General features: G+C 34.9%; 3 protein-coding genes across 6 annotated transcripts; 1 reads left to right on the top strand and 2 right to left on the bottom strand.

Annotated features, from left to right (window-relative positions):
* Positions 1-2,307: 2,307 nt before the first annotated feature.
* Positions 2,308-4,498, bottom strand: APX2 (ascorbate peroxidase 2). The gene is made up of 10 exons (XM_012226880.4): positions 4,199-4,498; positions 3,977-4,105; positions 3,725-3,899; positions 3,556-3,621; positions 3,420-3,468; positions 3,232-3,314; positions 3,061-3,140; positions 2,862-2,964; positions 2,703-2,761; positions 2,308-2,612 (listed from the first exon to the last, which is right to left on the bottom strand). The coding sequence occupies exons 2-10, from the start codon at positions 4,093-4,095 to the stop codon at positions 2,594-2,596; spliced, it is 753 nt and encodes a 250-aa protein (XP_012082270.1). The 5' UTR covers positions 4,096-4,105; positions 4,199-4,498; the 3' UTR covers positions 2,308-2,593.
* A 301-nt stretch (positions 4,499-4,799) lies between these two features.
* Positions 4,800-11,911, top strand: LOC105642163 (uncharacterized). 4 transcript variants are annotated; one of them, XM_020682492.3, is made up of 15 exons: positions 4,800-4,979; positions 5,905-6,003; positions 6,149-6,276; positions 6,375-6,531; positions 6,668-6,777; positions 6,908-6,991; positions 7,067-7,115; positions 7,446-7,537; positions 8,293-8,431; positions 8,529-8,611; positions 8,706-9,964; positions 10,286-10,378; positions 10,456-11,139; positions 11,224-11,310; positions 11,516-11,911. In XM_020682492.3, the coding sequence occupies exons 2-13, from the start codon at positions 5,911-5,913 to the stop codon at positions 11,004-11,006; spliced, it is 2,838 nt and encodes a 945-aa protein (XP_020538151.1). In that variant the 5' UTR covers positions 4,800-4,979; positions 5,905-5,910; the 3' UTR covers positions 11,007-11,139; positions 11,224-11,310; positions 11,516-11,911. The 4 variants fall into 4 exon arrangements, with proteins under 4 accessions (XP_020538151.1, XP_020538150.1, XP_012082267.1 ...); XM_020682491.3 differs by having other exon boundaries at positions 10,456-11,310; XM_012226877.4 differs by having other exon boundaries at positions 4,801-4,979; positions 8,532-8,611; positions 10,456-11,310.
* A 2,599-nt stretch (positions 11,912-14,510) lies between these two features.
* LOC105642162 (APETALA2-like protein 3) lies at positions 14,511-18,027 on the bottom strand. Its single transcript, XM_020682572.3, has 10 exons — positions 17,215-18,027; positions 17,070-17,095; positions 16,902-16,932; positions 16,706-16,793; positions 16,448-16,593; positions 16,243-16,287; positions 16,024-16,127; positions 15,795-15,931; positions 15,543-15,659; positions 14,511-15,186 (listed from the first exon to the last, which is right to left on the bottom strand). Exons 1-10 carry the CDS (start codon positions 17,697-17,699, stop codon positions 14,935-14,937), a joined length of 1,431 nt encoding a protein of 476 aa, XP_020538231.3. The 5' UTR covers positions 17,700-18,027; the 3' UTR covers positions 14,511-14,934.
* Positions 18,028-19,952: the final 1,925 nt, after the last annotated feature.

Genomic DNA, 19,952 nt, shown 5'->3' with positions numbered 1-19,952 from the left:
AAGTTTATTGAACCTTATCAAACTTTTATATATATATATATATATATATATATATATATAATATGTTTATTTTAGACTTACTCGAGTCTCGAATCAAGCCTGAACTCAAAAATTTTCGAATTAAACTTGATCCTCAAGTCGAACTCGAGCTTTCATCGAGCCGAGCTTAAACCTAAAATATTCAGGCTCATTAATTTTTGAGCCGAGCTTCGAGCCTGGCAGATTCGAGCTCACTCGATTCGTTTACACCAATATGTTTTTTTCTTTCCACATAGTTACAAGGAAAAGGGAGGGGTGGGAATGAGATAGATAAACTTATGCAGCCAACAAGATTAGTTTAAATAGAAAGGATTCATGTCTTTTAAATAACAGATCGAATGATCAATTTATGTGGAGAGAGAAAATCCGTGTTAGGAGTGTTTCCCTTTATAGATTAAGAGACACAATATAATATAAATATAAATAATTTAGATATGTTAATCCATCGCAGTGAAAATTGTATCATATTCAAGTTGGCTCAAGTTTTTTTTTTGGTTATAGGGCGTAATAATTGGCAATTACTTGTATAAATTATATCGTTACTTAGAAGTGTGAGATAGTGTTTGTATTGTGGAGTAAGATTGAACCACATGGAGACATCCTAAATTTAAATTTAAATTAACTCATAATAATCACATAATAGAGTGGTGGATAGACATCAGAGGAAACTTCATTATCAAAACCACACATCGTCCCAATCACGTGAGCCACAAACTTTACAACGATCAAACTCTTCTTTTTCCACTTTCTTCCCTCACTATGCTCAGCATCTTATCTGCAGCAACCTTTTTGGCTGTATTTTTGGGTGTTGTGACCACTAACTTTGAACTCATTTCTGATATTTCATAACCCCAAATTAAAAAGCTTAATTATTACTACTCTAATTTAATTTTAATTAGATGAAATAAAGTTATATATAATAAAATTATAATATCAAATTGCATGAAAGGGATGAAACTTTGTCAATCAAAAAAGAAAAAAAAAAAACAAAATAATAAAGAAAACAAAGCAAAATATATACACACACACACTTGGTGGAGGAGTTGTTTAGGCAGAAAGAAAGAGTCTTTCCTCTTTCGTGAGTGATTGACCGAGTGTCATGGAAGGAAAACCAGTCCATTGAAATACAGGATTTGAGTTACTTTAATGGAACTTTCAACAAGGTGAGCTTTCTTTATAAGGATTGTTTAATGCCTACCTTTTATCAAAGATAGCTTTGTTCTAACTTTCCAAAAAGAGAACTCATCTTATTGTTTTTTTCCAATGGCCTTCACTTTTTCTTTTCCGTTTGGACTTTGAAAGTGGAATCAAACGTTGCATATATATAGGTATTATCATAAAAAATATATATATATATATATAAATATAAATGTAGATTTCTTAATGTTATGTACATAACATTTCTTAGTGTTGAAGTATTTGAAGATCTGACAAGCACTATGGCTCTACGTTGCTACTAAATTAAAAAATAATAATAAACCAATAATTGAAGTTTGCTTTTGTATGGTAGAATGTAGATGATAATTGCCACTCATATATATATAATTATATGTTTGCTTTTGTATTATATATGAATAATTATATATAATCATATACACTTTCCTCTTTTGGACAGGGTGAAAAATTTTAAATAAGTAGATATAATTTTTTCATTTGTATTTTTAATATTTTTTTTTATCAAATTTTAATAATTGCAATCAAAGAATATAAATTATTTAGAAAACAATTTCATAAAAAATATTTTTGAATTTAAAAGTAAAGTATTTTGGGAAATAAATGGAGCTTAATCTTAAAAAAAAAAGTAAGATGAATTATTGAAATGGAGGAAGGTGAGGCATGATTTATTAGTTGGAAATTTCAGTGAGACAGGTAGGACCGTTACTAGGCTGAAGGAAACAAAATACAAACTGGAAGAATCTATCAAACCATCAGTAAATAACAAAACATGACACCAAATTTACAGTCACCATAGTCATAGATTCAACTCAGTGGTCCAAACTCATATCGATTAACCAAATCCAAAGCCTAAACTTGAATGAATTCCTCATTTTCAGTTTATTTATAACCGTTAAACTAAATTCTATCACATTAAATGAAATTTTAATTATTTATTGCTGAGAAAAAAAGATCGATAGATAATCAGTCGGACATTATAATTTCATTTTTAAAGAAGAAACAATTACAGTTCTCTTTGCTTTTTTTTTTTTTTTTTTTTTTTTTTTTTTTTTTTTTAAATTATGAACAAATTAAAACAACAAACCCACACAATTATATATACAACATAATTTTCAAATTTCATTTTCCAGTCATTTACAATACACAAAAAGAGAATGTGCATGAATTTTGTTTCCATTTCACATAAAATACACATACATTTGCCGAGTACAAGGCAAGACATTAGCACATAGCCCTTTCACTCTCTCGTCATGCATCCAAATATATATATATATATATATATATATATATATATATATATATATATATATATATACAGTTCAACAAAATAACCAAATAACGCAATTCAAATAAATAATTTCACCCACTCTCCATTCCTTTACTCAGCATCAGAGAAGCTGAAATAAATATAGAACAAGTTAGATATATACTAAATATTACCATAAAGAAAATTTAAACGGAAGCTTAAATTATTGTCGATCGCTCACCCTAGTTCTGACAGCTTCAAATGAGCTTCTGCATAATCTTCAAAGAAAGCATCCTCGTCCTGAGGCAAAATAACAGCAAATAAAGTTTTAAAAGTTGCATTTGCAGGAAATGTCTGTGGCTAAACTATACAAGAGATGGTTAGATTTATATATACTCACTGAAGCATATTTTTCAACTAAAGGACGAAAGACTGGATCCTCTAGAAGAGCCTTGTCCGTTGGCAACTGAATAAGGCCTTCTTTTTCTCCACTTAAGAGTTCCCTATGTAGCAAGAATCCATCTTGAGATGCTCATGGATTTGTTTAATAAGAGCATAAAAATGAATAAAACTCGATTCTCTTTATACATTAACCTTACTTGAAATAGGAATTGTCAAAAATGAGAGGGTTTAAGGTCCACGGTCCCTCATATCCAGAACGCTCTTTGTGGCACCTACCCTGTAAATAAATGTACAAACAAGAACACTGATAATATATTATGCCAAAAATTAGTTCTCATTTAGCAATCAATCAATATATATATAAATACCAGGGTGTGACCACCGGACAAGGCAACTATATCTTTGTCACTGAGACCCATTCGACCAAAAACATCCCTCAAATGGTCCGAACCTAAAGCAAGATTTAACCAAAAATGAAAGAATGGACTCAATTTGATTCAGTGATATTGAAATCCTCTCCCAAAAGTGTCTCAAATTTAAATCTTCTTAGGCTGACCTTTAGCAGCATCAGGTAAGCGACCTTCTGGGGGTGGATCAGTCTTGTCCTGAAATAAATTAACATGCATAAAATAATTTAAGCCACAAATTCTCCAAAAAGCAGTTAATCAATGCATGTTTTTAGTTTCACTAACCGGTCTTCCTGGATGGAAGGGAATCTCAGGCCCTCCTGTAATTTCAACAGCAACAACTCCTGCTAACTGTAACGATTACACGCACATTATTCTCAATTAAGTAACAAGAATAAATAAATATATGTATATATTCTTGGGTTGCCGACTTAATTAAAACCTACATAAGTACCTGATAGAAGTCAGCATAAGTTAAGATAGGAAATTGGTCTTTGATAGGCTGTAGAAGCCTGACAGCAATATCAAGACCATTGTTGGCCTCGTGAGCTAGCTCCTCTTGAAGCCTGATCGTCCCAAAAGGCCCTCCTGTTCTTGTATTCACGTCAAAAGTACCTGCAGCGTGCCATCTGCATGCAAAGCAATAGATATTTTATACAGTATATCCCATTAAAAATTTATCTATTTAGATGGAAACTGATCTTACGCTAAGCGAAGGACGATAGGAGCGCAATGCTTCTCAGCGATAAGTCCTCTAAGCTTCCTCTTGCATTTCTCGACTGCTTTCTGATACTCCTCACTCACCTTTGGGTAGATTTTCCCCATGTTTTGCTAACTGCAGTGAAAAATTCAAGAAAATCACCCACCAAACGTATTATTATTACAAGAGAATCATGAAATCGTTTCCTTTGGATTATAGATCAATCACCAGTCACCACCAGCTACTTGCTCTGCTGCTTTATTGCTTACGTTGAGAACTGAGCGAAATCACAGCAGTTATATGCATAATCAAGATAAGAGAAGAGAAGTTTCTAGTGTTGGCGTTGTGTTATTGGATTCCATTTCCAGAGTGTTCCAATAGGTCGTTATGTTCTGGTTATGTTCATCCTTGAGCCGTAACACAAATGGAAACTTGAAGGTGATCCAATCGCATTCTGCCACGTATGATGAGAGTTTGGTAGTGAATTATGGTGATGTGGCCTGCTAATCTGTCTTTGTAAGCAAGATTATTTTCAGTGAAGAGAATTCTGGAGAGTCCTACAATTTTTTTCTCTTTCATGATTTAGTTTGATAATGTTAATTGTTGATAATGCAGTCAAGAAAATGTGCAAGGCACCAGAACTTTAATTGGGCCAACTCTGGAGCCCATCAAAAGCCCGAAATTGAAGGGAAAAAGAACTACTATTGGAACTGTTGGATCTAGGCCTAGTAGTGATCACTGGGCCAACTCTGAAGCCCATCAAAAGCCCCAAATGGCTATATGTAAATACTTTACTGACAGGTCAGCGAGCAGACGCGCAATAGAGAACAGTTAACATCCAACAACAGCACCAACAACAACAACAAGGCCACCCCCACCCCTTTATCCATCTATCATAAAAAAGACTTTGTCTCTCCACTGTGTGGCTTTCGCATTTCTCCAAAGGTCGTCTCTATCTCTCTATCTTCATCTCGCGCTCTCAGATTCCTCTGCTTTTCCATTACTTACTGTAAGTCGTCGTCGTCGTCGCCCTCCTCCTCCTAAGCTGCTATTTCCATTTTAGAATAAAAACAAATCGTTAATTTTTTTAATTATTATTATTATTTTTAGTAATCGCTTGCTGTAAGCTGTGAACTTGAAAAAACGATTTCATTTTCACACATCTCGTTTCTAGGCTGTTTTTAGATACAGATTCCAGATTTTCGGATCCTGATTCCTGTTTCAGATATAGATTTGTTTTATTTTTCTTTTGTATTATTTTAGATTTATTTGTTTATTTATTCCTTTTTCTGTACGGATATTAGTGCAACCTAGAACTACCTAGTGGATCAAGGATTTTAGTTTTTTTACTTTTTTTTCAGCTGTTTGTTGATTCATTTGAATGTATGAATCACTTGAAACTGTTTTTGGTTCCTGACAAAAAATGGAGGAAAAAGAAAGAACGTTGAGCTTATAATTTATGGTTCCTGTGTTATGAACTATCTTGTTTGCTTTACCTGGCTAGTCTAAACTGAGGAGGAGTGTAGAATTGATTGGATTTTTCTATCTTAAGAATGAGTCGAGGTGTGCTGTAAAATGTGTGGTATTCCATTTTACTCTATATTCACGGTTGCAGAAACAGGAATATATGGTGATTGTTTGGCGTATCTGCTAAATTCCAGTTAAAGACAGTGAGATTCAATTTGCTATAAGCTTTTGGTTCTTGTTTAGAGCTGTTGAAAGATGGCTTTAGCATGTTTTGTCTCATTAGAGCCTTTGTGTTTTAATTCAAGTGTAATTCTTAAGCATTAGAATTTTTACCATCCTGCTAGTATTATGATGTTAGTTTCGCTTGTGTTTCTCAAGACTATAATTCACACCTGATTTTTTCTTTTTCAAATGAAGAGCATTTAATCAGCATGTATGTGATGTGTCTAATATTGCTGAATATTTAGGCAACCATGAGTGACAAGGGAGACAAAGTTTGCCCATTGTGCACTGAGGAGATGGATTTGACAGATCAACAGTTGAAGCCATGCAAATGTGGTTATGAGGTTTGAGCTCAAAATTTTTACTTGATCATGAAGTTTTGGACGTTATGCAACCTCAGTGTCTTCACTGTGCATTCATTTACTTGTAGTTTGTATCTTCATTGTGTTGCTTGCCTGTGTACTTATTTCTTTTTCTATATTTTAACAGATATGTGTTTGGTGCTGGAATCACATCATGGAAATGGCTGAAAAGGATAATACTGAGGGGCGATGTCCTGCATGCCGCACAGCTTATGACAAAGAAAGGATTGTGGGGATGGCTGCAGATTGTGAAAAGTTAATATTTTTACAAGCCTTTTCATTTTATGTGTAATTCTCTTTGATTAGTGTTTGAGGGTTATGATTGATAATAATATACTTCATTGACTGCACAGACTGGTGGCTGAAATAAATTCAGAGCGAAAGCTGAAATCACAGAAGGCAAAGCCTAATAAACCATCAGAAGGGAGGATGCAGCTCAGTAACGTTAGAGTTATTCAGAGGAATCTAGTCTATATAATTGGGTTACCACTAAATCTTGCTGATGAAGCTGTGAGTAGTTCTTTGGTTGTGCTGTTATAGTTTCTTTGGTACTTAATTTCTCGCAGTTCTATCTTTTACTTGCTTATCTTTTAATATATATTTCCAAGTATCTGAACAGAAATTTTATTTTTTTTGCTGCTGGCAGCTTCTTCAGCGAAGAGAGTACTTTGGCCAATATGGAAAGGTGTTGAAGGTGTCTATTTCTAGAACAGCTAATGGGATTATTCAACATTCTTCAAACAACAGTTGTTGTGTGTGAGTGCCCTGGCCATTTGTTTGTCAAATAGTTTCTCTTGCCCATCTCTCTGTCATTCTCTCTCCAAGTGGGCTGAGCCTTGCTCCGGGTTTGCTGTAATGTGAAGTGGTTTTCTTTTTCAATGATTAGGTATATAACATATTCAAAAGAGGAGGAAGCTGTTCGTTGTATTCAGTCAGTGCACAGTTTTGCCTTAGAAGGTAGAATCTTAAGGTAAGCTCATTATTCTTTTTTTCATTTTTGTTATATTAGGATAGTTAAATGATCTATAACAAGTTCTATTTGCAGGGCATGTTTCGGAACCACTAAGTACTGCCATGCATGGCTCAAAAACATGGTATGTTTTGCACAAGCATTGTATAAAACAAACATAGGAAGTCATTACAACAAACTATTTAGTTTAAAAATAAGAAGTCATTTTTTGTCTTTGCAAACTATTTAATTTTTCCTTTGGCCAGGAAATCATTCCTTTGATTGATGTTTCTGTTCATACAAGCACTAAAAAACCAACATAACTTTTTCTTTCCTTCTTTTTTTTTTTTTTTTTTTTTTTTTTTTTTTTTTTGTGAGAGTAAAGACAAACAGAACCTTGATTAGTTCAGACTTTAGAAATTTGCAAGCCCTTAGCCTTCCTAGATATTTTGTGATTGGTTCTGTTTTGGTCCAGCCTTGCAGCATTCCAGATTGTTTATATTTGCATGAATTTGGTGCTCAAGAAGATAGTTTTACGAAAGATGATTTAGTTTCTGCTTTTACAAGGTATGTCCATTTAGTGTTATTTTCATGTTCAGATTGTTGGTCATCTATGAAACTGCCCAAAGGATGTCTGTGGACTCTAACAAAGTAAATTGGTTTTTGGGTAATGGGAGATACTTTGTTCTGTTATTGAAATAAATCTTGCTTGTTTATTAATTTATTGTATATTTTCATTTTGTTTTAAGAAATAAGAATCTTATAATAATTTTTTTTTTTTTTTTTTTTGGTGGGGGGTGTGGTTGTGTTAAAACAATATGGCTACAATGGTATGAGACTCAACGGTTTGCATTCTCGCTTAAGCACTAATAAGATAATGTGATTTTCTAGTACTGAGATGCATTATGTTTTGGTTATAAGAGAACCTGCATTTCTGGTTGATTTTGTGCAATTATGTTTGCTAAGAGAACCCCCATTCCCACTGCCTCCCTCCCCCCGCCCATCTCATAGAAAGACCACTTTGTCATTCCTTAAATGAAGTTAATGACAATGTCATGAATATATCTTGAGCATAGCATTAAATTTGTTGCCTTCTGCTATGCTAGTTGATTAACTCTTTATTATGCTTCAGGTTATTGTATTTTTTTATGACTGCAATTTTCTATTTGATCCTCTTTTTCTTGGTCCTTTGTGGTCCACTTTCTAGCTTCCTAATCTCAGTTATTATGTCACGTCAAAAGATTTTATCTGATGCATTAGTACTTGCTTGCCATTTACTGATAGCAGTATCTAATGTGAATTGATTCATTATCGTGTTAAAGGAGTAGAGTTCAACAAATTATTGGTGCTACAAACAATTTGCATCGGCGTTCAGGAAATGTTTTACCACCTCCAGTAGACGAGTATACTGATACAAACTTATCATCACCAACCAAACTTGATTCCAAAAGTTCTTTATTTGTAAGAGTACATTTGTTTTTCTTTTTTCCCCCCCTGTCAATGAGAGTTGCTTTATGCTGTTGCTCACAACTTGATAGACCTTGCCATTCCTTTCCAGCAGAATGTTGAAAACTCCGATGGCGGATCTTGTGCTGATGGTGGTGCTGAAAGATCAAACACATTTCCTGGGGCAGCTTCATGGTATAACATGTGCTGTTATGTGGCATGGGAATTGCTTCTTATATGATATTTTTATCCTAAAATATTTACTTCTGTTTTTTTATCTTTGTCTTAGGGTCATGCGTGTCTCTTCTAGTGTACCACCAGCTACATGTTTGTCCATTTCCGCTGGAACTCTCAGTCATAAGGCTGAAACCTCAAGTGGTCCCCAAGTTTTTATTTCTGAAGTTGTGAGCACCAAAAGATCCAGTGATATAGAAAGTACCATGATACCTGAAGGAGGTTGTGAAGTTGATCCTCTCGTAACATGTAGCAATATTTCTACACCACCTGCTGGCACAAGCTCTTTAGTACTTGCCAAACCATCCAGTCCGGGTCTTCATGAAAATGAAAATTTTCTTGCAGATGAAGACAACGAGGGACTGTGCTCTGCATTATCGTCAGTTAGCATTGCCAGCTGTCTTAAGGATGAGAACTCTGATCCTGTAGTTCCAGGAAGTTTAAGGTCTAATCATAACCTGCCCATAAGTGGAGGCTCACAACAGGACGTGAACCCTCATATTGAGTCTTCAGCATTGCAAGCACTAAGGGAAAGCTCAATAGTTGAGGATCTATTAGGTTTTGATGATCTGCAGCTCAAAGCTTCTGGAGACGACCATAATCTGCCATCCTTGTCTTGTCAACTTTCTTCAAAACAGAATTTCACACAGTCAGGTTATCATTCCTGGAAACGGGGCCAGATTAATAATCAAAGTACTGTTGGTGGACATCCAAGCACCGTACCAGTGAAATGTGATGCTTCTGCTTTTCCACAGAGACCCGACAAACCAGTACAATCTAATGGATTCTTTGACAACCAGCCTAATAGCTGCTTGAACTCAGATGTGACTACTAACAATTCTAACGTCTTGTCAAGGATGGGATTAGGGAAGTACTTGGAAGGATGCGATATTACTAAAGCTAGTGCTAATAGTAATTTTGCTGTGGATATTGGGGAAAGCAGCATTATCTCAAGTATTCTATCTATGGATATGGATGTGTGGGAGGATACACTGACATCACCTCAGACTTTAGTTAGGTTGCTAGGTGAAACTGATGGACAACATGGTTCGCTAAAAGTACCAAGTTTAAGAAAAGTACAAGATAGCAATCAGTCAAGATTCTCTTTTGCCAGGCAGGATGATTTCTATAACCAAGAATCTAATTTGGGGCATACTCATGCAAATGCAATCAATAGATCTCCTGCTTCACATTATTGTAACGAGAACAAGGATCTTTACATGGACAGCTATCGTGATATTTCTTCAAATGGCAGTTCTGTGGAATCCAATAGTTTTATTAGCAGCCATCCTTTTTCAGCTTCTAAATTTTCTGGTGAGTTACTATCAATTTAAAGTTTGTTTTCTTCTGTGTGCCCATTCTCTTAGTGATCATAGTGTGGTTTTGCCACTGTGGTGAAACCTGTACAGTACATTGAATTTGAACCGCTATTTTGTGGTTTTCTAGTATTGAAGTGCCTGAATTGTCATAGCTACTGTCTGTTAAGCAAGTTTTTGTTGGAGAGAGAGAGAGGAGGGGGCGGGGGAAGGAAAAGGATTTCATGTGTAGGGAAAGACATTATCTATTTTGCCACTTTGATTTCCTTAGTTCTAAATTCTTCTTCTTTTTTTTTTTTTTTTTTTTTTTTTTTGGCAGCTATTAAAGCTCCAATTTCACCACCAGGATTTTCACTTCCAAGCAGAGCAGTACCGCCAGGGTTTCCTACTCATGGGGCAATGAACTATGATGGTTTGTAATTTAGGGCCTTTTATGGTTTATATACTTTCTTTTCTTGGAAAACTTATAACATTTCTGTTATTATGCAGCAAACCATTTGCTACAAAACTCTGCACCATCATCTAGGAATGTTGGCAGCTCCATTGATGTTGAATTCGTTGATCCTGCAATAATGGAAGTTGGTAGTGGGATTCTGGCAGCAAGGCTGAGTAATCCAAGCTTTGACATGAGGCCAGCTTTATCACCGCGGATCAGTCCCTTTAATCATGATACAGAGCTTCAGATGCTGATGCAGCAATCAATTTCTGTTAAGCAGAACCCTAGGTTCCCAGATCACTTCAGAAATAGATTCTCTCCCCCAAATGATGCTTACAGTATTTCATCAATGCTTCTGGGACAATCCCCACCCAACAATTCATCACCATTCTCACAAATGGCAACTCAACAAGTCAGAAATTTGAACATGTCACATGGCTGCTGGGGCAGCTGGGATGAAATCAAGAGTGTCAGTAATCTTGGTATGTCAGAATTACTCATGAATGGGAAGCTGGGATTTAACAAAATAATTCCTAGCCCTGAGGATTTGAAATATCAAATGTCTGGTTCTAGCAATCTATACAACAGAGGATTTGCATTGTAATTTCTGTTGAAATAGGAATTCTTCCTTGATGCTCGAATAGGCCAATGAAATTGGTTGGACAACTTGGTGGGTGTAAGTTGGCCCTTTAGAATGAGGTCGGGTATCTTGATTTTTGTGCGCTGCCCAACATCTGGTAAACTATGTTCTTTGCCTCTTGAATGTCCAGGAAGTTCTATACTGATTTGGGAGTGATAAATGAAGGTCATTATGCCTGCAGAGATGGTGGATGGTCCAAAGACTATTTGCCTAGAGTGGTAGAGGCTGTCATAGCATTGACTTGGCTGTTGCTCTCGCCCTTTCAGCGGTAGGTGCATATTAAATTGATTTGTTGCCGTTGCATTTTCATTCCATGCAAGCTGAAAGTCTTTTTTTACACGCCACGAAGGGTTAAATTGCGGAAGACATCTGCTTCATTTTATGCTTGTGTTTTCAGTTACATAATTGCTCTTTTCATTGTTGAAATATAGTTTCTTGAGACAGTTTTATTGATAATTGGATTGTTTTTGCAGGTAACATGAAATTGCAGTGGATATCTGGCCGTTGTCAAATGATGCATTGACTTCTCTCTTACCTGCCCCTACTGAATGGAGAACATAAATATATATATACCTAACCATGTAGAGCTAGGTCTCAAATTCTTTTGTAGGTTGAGTTATTGTATTGGAAGCTCTTGCTGTCTGCATAAGTCTTGGTAAGTGATTTTCTTTTTGAGCCCGGTCAGTCGAAGAATGACAGACAAATCATTTATATGTAGTGTATATGCACTTAAAATGGTTGATGTCACTGTGGAAATTTGCTTTTCACGTGGATGTGTGATTTGAAATTCTCTCATACTTCAATATGTGTAGTCTATTTATTTATCTTGAGAACAATTTGAATTTAAATTAGGTCAGAATTGTTTTTTATGTGTGTTATACAAACCTTCCCTCTATACATTCTTAAGGCATTGCAGAATTAAAAAGAAAATGGAATTTTGTTTATTCATTTACAGCTGTGTTATATGAACGGGGTGGATAGTAGCATTAACCTTCAATTCCCATTTGGCAAAATGCATGCTAGCTTTGACAATAATGATGCATTCCACATGAAATGGGAATATAAAAATAAATATTTTAATAATATTATTAATCAAATTAGAATATAGGTATAGTACAAAAACAATTTTTTTATAGAATTATGAATTTTATTTTGTGAGTGAGATGATGTTGATTGTCGTTAAGATGGAATATGAGTAGTCATGGTGAATTGTAGTTTGGATTTGGAACAAGTAGAGATAATTATTGGATGGCAGATAAATATTTTGCAGTGTCATTCCTAATCCAACCATGTATACCAGAAAAAACAGTATGCTATGTGCTTGTAAGAACTCATTAGAAAGTCATCTCTTGATTTTCTACTTTCTAGGTTAATAATAATTGAACTAGAAACCTTGTTGGTCTTAGAAAGGTGTAGTTCTCTGCAGTGAATCAGTAATAAATGTCCTGCACGCAGGATCGATTAGACAGTGACCCATCTATTTGAAGAGACGATCTGATCAATGACTATATCCCTTTAAACCACTCGATAAAAGGCGACCAGTACGAATTAATGAATGTATGATGTGTTCTACGATGAAAAGCAAAGGCTAGGTGTACCAGCTCAGGCTACTCTTTTCTTTTTCGTTAAAACTTCAAAGCCTCAAACGAAAGGTTATCACATAACTTGTCTTTGATTAGAACGAGGAAGTAAATGAAATACTTCTATTTAACCAAGAATAAAAATAGGTTGTTTAGCTCTTTTTGGTTGATGAGTATTTGATTACCTATAGAAAAGAAAACTATGTCCATGGTTTAGGACGCAGTCAGCAAACAAAACAAAGGAATTGGCCCTCAGAATCCCAATTCTAGGAATTGTTCCATGGTTTGGCTGCTCTGCACATGTCGTAAAATGAGTATTTAATTAGTACTAACCACGAGCTTAAAAATATGAATTACTTCAATTTTTTTGGATTAGTAGACTTTTAGTTTTAGGTACCAGGTTATAGATCTACTACTCTATATTTGGCTTTTAAAAATGTTGTAATCACTAATGAGCACTTTTATGTGTTCTATATTAATATAGCAACAAACAAACAAAGAAACAGACTTTCAATAGTCTCTTTCTTTAAGAAAAGAGAGAGAGAGAGAGAGAGAGAGAGAGGGGTCAGGTCAGGACTCAGGGCCTAAAAATGCAATGATTCCTCTTTAAAAAAACCAGACGAAATGAAGAAGCAACTTCACTGATGATTCAAAAGGGCAATAAATGGGTCCATTATAAGAAGATAGTTTAAAACCCAAAGTAAAAAACGCATCTTTGCACCTTTATTTGCTATTGTACGCTGAGTCCATAAAATGTGGCCACAAATAGCAAACCTTGGAATTGCATGGGCAGAGCTCAGCTTTATTTATTACCATGAATATTTTACCAACAGGGAAAGGAAAGGTAAGGTTTCCCTTCCCTTACACAGACCCCAACAAACAAAAGGAGAGGACCCAAGTAGTACAAAAATGGGGGTCGATGAAAAGCCTAGCATTAATGGAAGTCCTTGTTTACTACTAGTACTATTAATACATGTAAAGTACATCAGACCTTTCTCTCACTCTTTTTTGAAGGGTCTCGTAGTACTGTCTTAAAGCCGAGGAATGCGGAATTTACTACTAACTAAGCTCAAGAAGAGGGCCCTATCGACCAACTGACCTTTCTTTTACACGTGGTTTACAATTAAGTTACTCTAGGACAACAACGACTACACAATTCAATTGTTTGTCATTCACCATCAACTGATTTTGAGTTTGCACCTTACCTTCTTTTTATTATTATTATTATTATTATTATTATCATCCCACGTCTTTGGTATGAGACCTTATCCTTTTTGCACGAAACTATTCTCGTTTTGAGATTTTTTGATACGAGATGTTATCCTTTTTTTTTTTACACGAAACTATAGGTGTTATCCTTTCTTTTTTATACGAAATTGTTCTCGTCTTGAAATTTATAACTACTCGTTTTGATGTTTTTTAATATGAAACTTTATATTTTTTTAGTACGAGAATATTTTCGTTTTAATATTTGCAGCTCATCTTTTCTATAATTATTTCTTTTTTTTTTTCTATGCATCGAATATCTTACGTTGCAAAAATCCCCTTGTAAACTTAAGTATTACCTCACCACTTGAGTCGATGCTTGTAGATTGAGTGCACCATTGTTTAGTTACACTAACTACTATTTCAATTTCAGTCTTCTAGCTCCGTTACGAACTATCCATTCCTGCCCTGATTTAATATAATGTGATGTGAGAAATTACAACTGCAAATCTCTTTTCAATGAGCTCAGTTTATCATGTTTCTGACCAAAATGATAAGAGGTGGATTTGAGATTTTACTAGGAGCTTCCAGGCATTGTTATTTAATGCTGGACCTCCTAGTAATAATAATATCATACAAGAGTAGGTGTATTTCACTAATTTTTTGAATCAAAATACAGCTATTTGTCAATCATTCCTGAACAAATATATTCATTTTGATCATTCTTTCTGGAGATTTAGTTTTCCTTCTGAAGATGAAGCTTACAAGTAAACCAGAGATGATACATGAGCAACCTGCCTTGGTCTAGCGATATCTCTAATATATGCAAATAAAAGCATAAATGCTAAACGACAACTAGGTTTCCAGATGATTAGGTAGAAATATTCAAGATTACCTCTTACCATCCAGGCCAAACCCTCCACTTTAATGAAAGCTTTACAAGAAATATTAAAGCTGAATCTAATGATCCTTGTTTTTAACTGCAATAACATATGAATATGATTACCATTCCTGGCTTTTGTTTGCTTGCCAATCCATCTCCTCCTTCCCATACAGAAAACAAGGTTTTGGACTCCGGCCATTGTTAGACTGTGTATACTAGTTACCTACAGCAGAAATGGAAGATGTTGCTGGGGTTGGTGACGGAAAGGAGAAAAATGGCGGTGGAGAATTGCTGAATTTGGAAAGTGAAATTGACCGGAAGCTGCTGAAGGTACGGTAATTGTTGAAGGTGAGAATCCTGATGATGCTGCAGTAGAATAGAGAGGCAGTGGATTTGCCCCACCATATGGACCTTGGCTTTGCCATGTCCAATTTGGCAATGAATCTACTTCCATCCTCTTATCTATTGCTCTTTCCTGTGATCACAAGAGGTAATGAAATTTAACAGGGGTGAATGAATGGCTATTTCTGGGTCTTTACTGCTTCAACTAGATGAATCATAAAAGCTTCCAGTGGTTACAGCGATGCATCAAATTTTTACTTGCATTTCACAGTAAGCTACAAACATGGGTACCGTGAAAACAGGTCCTATGAGGTGAAAATACAAATAAAAGTGAGCAAGAAGCTCATTGTGCAAGCTGATGGGCATCATACCACAATCACTTCAAGTGCATGTGCAAAAACCTTTAAAATTTATTTAGAATTAGTATTGCCAAGACAAACCAGCAAACTAAACATGTTACTAAGAGAAAAATAGATTAAAGTAAATTACCTTACAGATGGGAAAGAAATTGGTATCTAAGCCACCCCATAAAGCAGGGGGCTCAGGTGCCATTGGAGGGTCATATGGCAGTTCATCCTTGAATGTTGCGGAAGCAGAGTTTATAATCTGTAAAAGAAGAGTAAAAGTAAGCTAATCCAAGACCTCAACCAAATTCTTCAATGGAGATTATGAAGGAAATTCTCCAGAGAAGACAAAGTCACGAACACATAGCCATGAGATCAGAAATGATACAAGTATTACCAATGGTCCCCTGTCAATAGACCTGCCATCCCAGCTACTCTGAAAATGAAAAGTATCCATCTCTCTGTTTATCTTTTGGCTCTCAGATATATCAGGGGGAGCAATTCCCAAGTTTAGGTCAAGATTTTGATTGCCATCTGTAGAAAAGACAGTGTCATAGTAGATTCTTATATAAAGCATTTCCCTATGTGAAGTCAAGCTCAACTCAATGTTCAACAACAATTAGTACCTCCATTATTGGCCTCTGATATTATTTGGCCTTCATATGTGCTTGGCTCAAAGTTGGTGACTGCTTCCCTTCCGTTACACTTGATGGCAGCCTTATCATAGGCCCTGGTTAGCAAAAAAAAAAGCAACATCTCAAGGAATTGAAACATAAGTTGTCGCATCACAAATTAACACATTGTTTCTAAAAGAAAACAAAAGACTAGTTTATGAACACTAAGACCTTGCAGCTTCTATCTCACTGTCAAATAGCCCAAGATAAATGTACCTGCAAGCAAGCAAGCAATACAGCCTCATAAAAGAACTAATATTTCCATAGTTTTAATTCAATCCTGCACATTTCAAGTTCTTACCAAAATTAACAGTGACAATAACAGTAACAAAGACATCAACTAGATATATGTGAAACAGAGAATGCAGTTTCTCACTTCTTTCCCAGAAATTGGCCCATACGAGCTTCCCATCGTCCACACTTATGCAGTGTCACTCCTCTATATTTCGAGCTACCTCTGGAGAATCCGGTGCTCTGGCGCCGCAGAATATGCACAAATTCTTCTTTTGTAAAATTGCTCATCTGCAAAACACCAATCAATAGTAAGCACAAAAAAAAAAAAATATATAATAATAATAATATTTTGAAACACACTGATCAAATTCCTTTATGTGACAAATGCATCAATCCCCACCTGCATAATGTCCTCTTCATAGTCGCTCACACTGAAATTGATATCAGCATCAACCCCTCGGAACTTAATTGCAGCTCGATCATATGCTCTGAAAATCAACAGTCAAGTTAAACCAATAAGGCCCACAACATGTTTGCCTAACTATTGTAGATAATAACCAACATTTTAGTGTCGCTTATTTGATTAGCATAATTACCTCGCAGCAGCATGTGCGGTGTCAAATCCCCCTGCAAGAATTAAAACACCACATTCACAACATAATGTTCCAATTAACAAGCAAAATAAAACTTCACTCCAAAATATTGGGCAAAAATTGAAAATGGAAAAAGAACAAAAAGATTCAAAATGAGTCTTATCAATTTACCTAAATAGACTTGTTTCCCACAATCCCTGCATACAAAGCCCAGACCATACATTCACTTCAAAGCCGATACAAAATGACACAATACAAGCAACAAAGCCCCAAGTTAACAAGAAACTATTTCAGATTTACTAAATAAATAACTTACCAAATATGAGATTCCCATCTCCCAGTTCTCCGGTAAAAGGTGACTCCACGATACTGTGAGCTTCTGGACCTGGGCCCACGCCTACTCTTCTTGACCGGTGGCCTCTGTTGCACCTGCGCCACCATATCCCTACCCCCAAGATCCAACCACTGCCTCTTCATGGAATCCGACGACGGGCCGTCCACCGGAAAGAACTGTATAGTCCGGCCACGGGCGCAATCATCATCATCGTCGTCAAATACTTTCGCCTGGTCATTAGTTAAGATGCTGAAAGTGTAGCCGCAAGGTTCGCCATTAGAGCAGGAGTCCTCGTCTCCGGCATTGACGATGGAAGAGGAATTGAAGCTACCAGAACTTTCCATTTGGTTAGAGGAAACTTCTAGAATGTTTTTCTTTTTGTTAGTAGCCCCACCGGTCTCTCCCGCCATCTCCAAAGAACCAGAGGTGGAATTAGCAGAAACCACAGAAAGGTTAAGATCCAACATTTACGTAGTTTCCAAGCCTAATTGGACAGCGTTCTAAGCGGTGCAAGTATTAGTAGGCTATAGCTGTAAAATCAGAGTTGATGCGATCGAGAGAGAGAGAGAGAAGAGCATGTAGCTGCTTCTTCTGTAGTGTACTGGTGCAGAGAAGATTTTTATAGTCTGTCGCCGGCTACACGAAGGACGGCCGGCTCTTCCACTTCTTGTTTGAAAGAAAGGAGAGGGTTAAGAGCTTTGGCGAGATGGCTATGGAGGAAAGAGCAGAAAGAGAGAAAGAGAGAGTACAAAAGAGTGGATGGGACGTATGAGAAGAGCAAGTAGCTGTGCTGTTTGGCAAATATAGGATCTTAAATTATTATAAAAAATACCCACTCCTTCTTCTTCTTACTATTTCTGATTTTTTTTTTTTTTTCTGAAGACTCTAACATTAATTTAATAAAATTCTAAATTAATAAGGTGAATAATTATTTTAAAATAAAAAAATTGAGACATTCGAAAGAGAGTGTTAGTGAACATATATTCACAGAGGACAAAACAGTAATATTATTTTAAATTTTTTAAAATTAATTATATATATATATATATATATATGGAGCAATTCGAGCACGGGCGCCTCGAATCTCAATAATTTCTGTTTATAAAAATAATTTATATTATTATCAATGGAATGTAACGTGAATAAATCTCTCAAGTGAGTTCTCGAGTTTTTTAATTTTATTATTTTAATCCATTTGATTTCTTAGTAAATAAAGAAAATTAACTCAAAATTTTTGAAATTAATTATTAATTATTATATTTTAATTAAAAATTAAAATTTCAAAAACAAAATTCCAACTTTAAGATATTGAATCATTTAATATATTAAAAAATAAAAGAAACCTTTACGTTTAAAATTAAGGAATTGAGTTAAAAGTGAATTTGGATGGTGATGATCATATGTAAATGTGCATTGCAATTGGCCATGTGGACTGTAAGGTGTGAAGTGTGAAATCTTAGGGGCAATATCCGTACTCGTCGTCTACAACCCAAAACGATGCCAACTGTCACTAAATTATGGGTCCCGATCTCATTAAACCTTTCATTGCTTGTCGTTTGTTTCAACTTTTCTCCCACAATGCTTCTTATCATATCCATCACGTGGACAAATTTTTTTTTACCTGGCTTTCATCTTCTTTTACGAATAAGTATTAGATAATAAAAATGGGTGAAAATACTTATTAAATAATTAAATAATTTACATATATTCCATAAATATTTAATTTCATATTTTTTTTTTATAAAAATTGATAATTCCATTCCCATCCCATCCTCTTTAATTAATGACTTTAAGGGAAAAAAAAGAAGGGAGGTTGGGTTGTTGAGAAAGTGTTAATGTATTATTGAATGGATAATTTCATTCCATACTTACCAGGATCAGGAATTGCAATATTATTGGTTGAATGAATAATTATTAATTAAAAAAGGGAGTTTGGTACTATTTTCTTGATATTATTCAATCATAATATAAACTTTTTTTTTTCCCTTATCAAAATCAAGAAATTCATGGGAAGAAAAGGTTATGATATGTGAAATAATAGAACCCTTATCACTAAAATTAAAGAATTAATGTTTGATAATTCTAAATTGTAGTAATTTTTTGATAGATGTAGTAGCTAATTTGTTCTTATGATAATAAATAATAAATAAATAAATAAATAAATAGTTGAAATGGAGAAAAGATATTTTGAAGAATCATTAAGCACTTGGCTTTATTGAAATTGACTTTGCAAATGGCAATTATATAGTGGGGATAGTTTTAATATTTTAATTGAGAAATGGGAAGTGATATTAGGTGATAGACATAGCCAAAAGAGACTCCTCTTCTAAACTTTTGTGGGTATTATTTGATAGTGATAGAATAGAATATGGTTGGTTAGAGAATTTAGCTAAAAAGTGCAAAGTTTAAGGAACAACTTTCATATTAATAAATTATATCGAATATATCCAAATATAGCACTAAGCAATTCCCTTCTTCAAATTTGCTTTTTTTTTTTTTTACTGTTTTGATTAATTAATTTACTCTTTTTTTTTTTAATTTTTTAAGAAAATAATTTAAAAAATCTAAATCTAAAATCAACGTTGTTAAAATGAATCTTATTCACAACTCAAACGCGAACAAAAGAAACATTTACGATGTAATTAATATAATGATTGAAATAGTTATTTGATAATGACAAAGGGAAGTACTTAACTGTAGTAACAGTAACAGACAAGAAG

Source organism: Jatropha curcas, chromosome 2, assembly GCF_041381405.1.
Source record: "Jatropha curcas cultivar XTBG-Jc1 chromosome 2, XTBG_Jcur_1.0, whole genome shotgun sequence".
Taxonomy (NCBI): Eukaryota; Viridiplantae; Streptophyta; class Magnoliopsida; order Malpighiales; family Euphorbiaceae; genus Jatropha; species Jatropha curcas.
This window is presented reverse-complemented; position numbering and strand designations above follow the sequence as displayed.

What these genes read in the sequence shown, in the direction of transcription:
- LOC105642162 (XM_020682572.3), bottom strand. Translation starts at nt 17,699, where the DNA reads ATGTTGGATCTTAACCTTTCTGTGGTTTCTGCTAATTCCACCTCTGGT. An exon ending in ATGAAGAGGACATTATGCAG is followed by an intron (nt 16,594 to 16,705) that starts GTGGGGATTGAT and finishes GGTGTTTTGCAG; the next exon opens with ATGAGCAATTTTACAAAAGA. An exon ending in GGCCAATTTCTGGGAAAGAA is followed by an intron (nt 16,288 to 16,447) that starts GTGAGAAACTGC and finishes GCTTGCTTGCAG; the next exon opens with GTACATTTATCTTGGGCTAT.
- LOC105642163 (XM_020682492.3), top strand. Translation starts at nt 5,911, where the DNA reads ATGAGTGACAAGGGAGACAAAGTTTGCCCATTGTGCACTGAGGAGATG. An exon ending in ATTCCAAAAGTTCTTTATTT is followed by an intron (nt 8,432 to 8,528) that starts GTAAGAGTACAT and finishes ATTCCTTTCCAG; the next exon opens with CAGAATGTTGAAAACTCCGA. An exon ending in TTCAGCTTCTAAATTTTCTG is followed by an intron (nt 9,965 to 10,285) that starts GTGAGTTACTAT and finishes TTTTTTTGGCAG; the next exon opens with CTATTAAAGCTCCAATTTCA.
- APX2 (XM_012226880.4), bottom strand. Translation starts at nt 4,095, where the DNA reads ATGGGGAAAATCTACCCAAAGGTGAGTGAGGAGTATCAGAAAGCAGTC. An exon ending in CTTATGCTGACTTCTATCAG is followed by an intron (nt 3,622 to 3,724) that starts GTACTTATGTAG and finishes TAATCGTTACAG; the next exon opens with TTAGCAGGAGTTGTTGCTGT. An exon ending in CCTTCCATCCAGGAAGACCG is followed by an intron (nt 3,469 to 3,555) that starts GTTAGTGAAACT and finishes AATTTATTTCAG; the next exon opens with GACAAGACTGATCCACCCCC.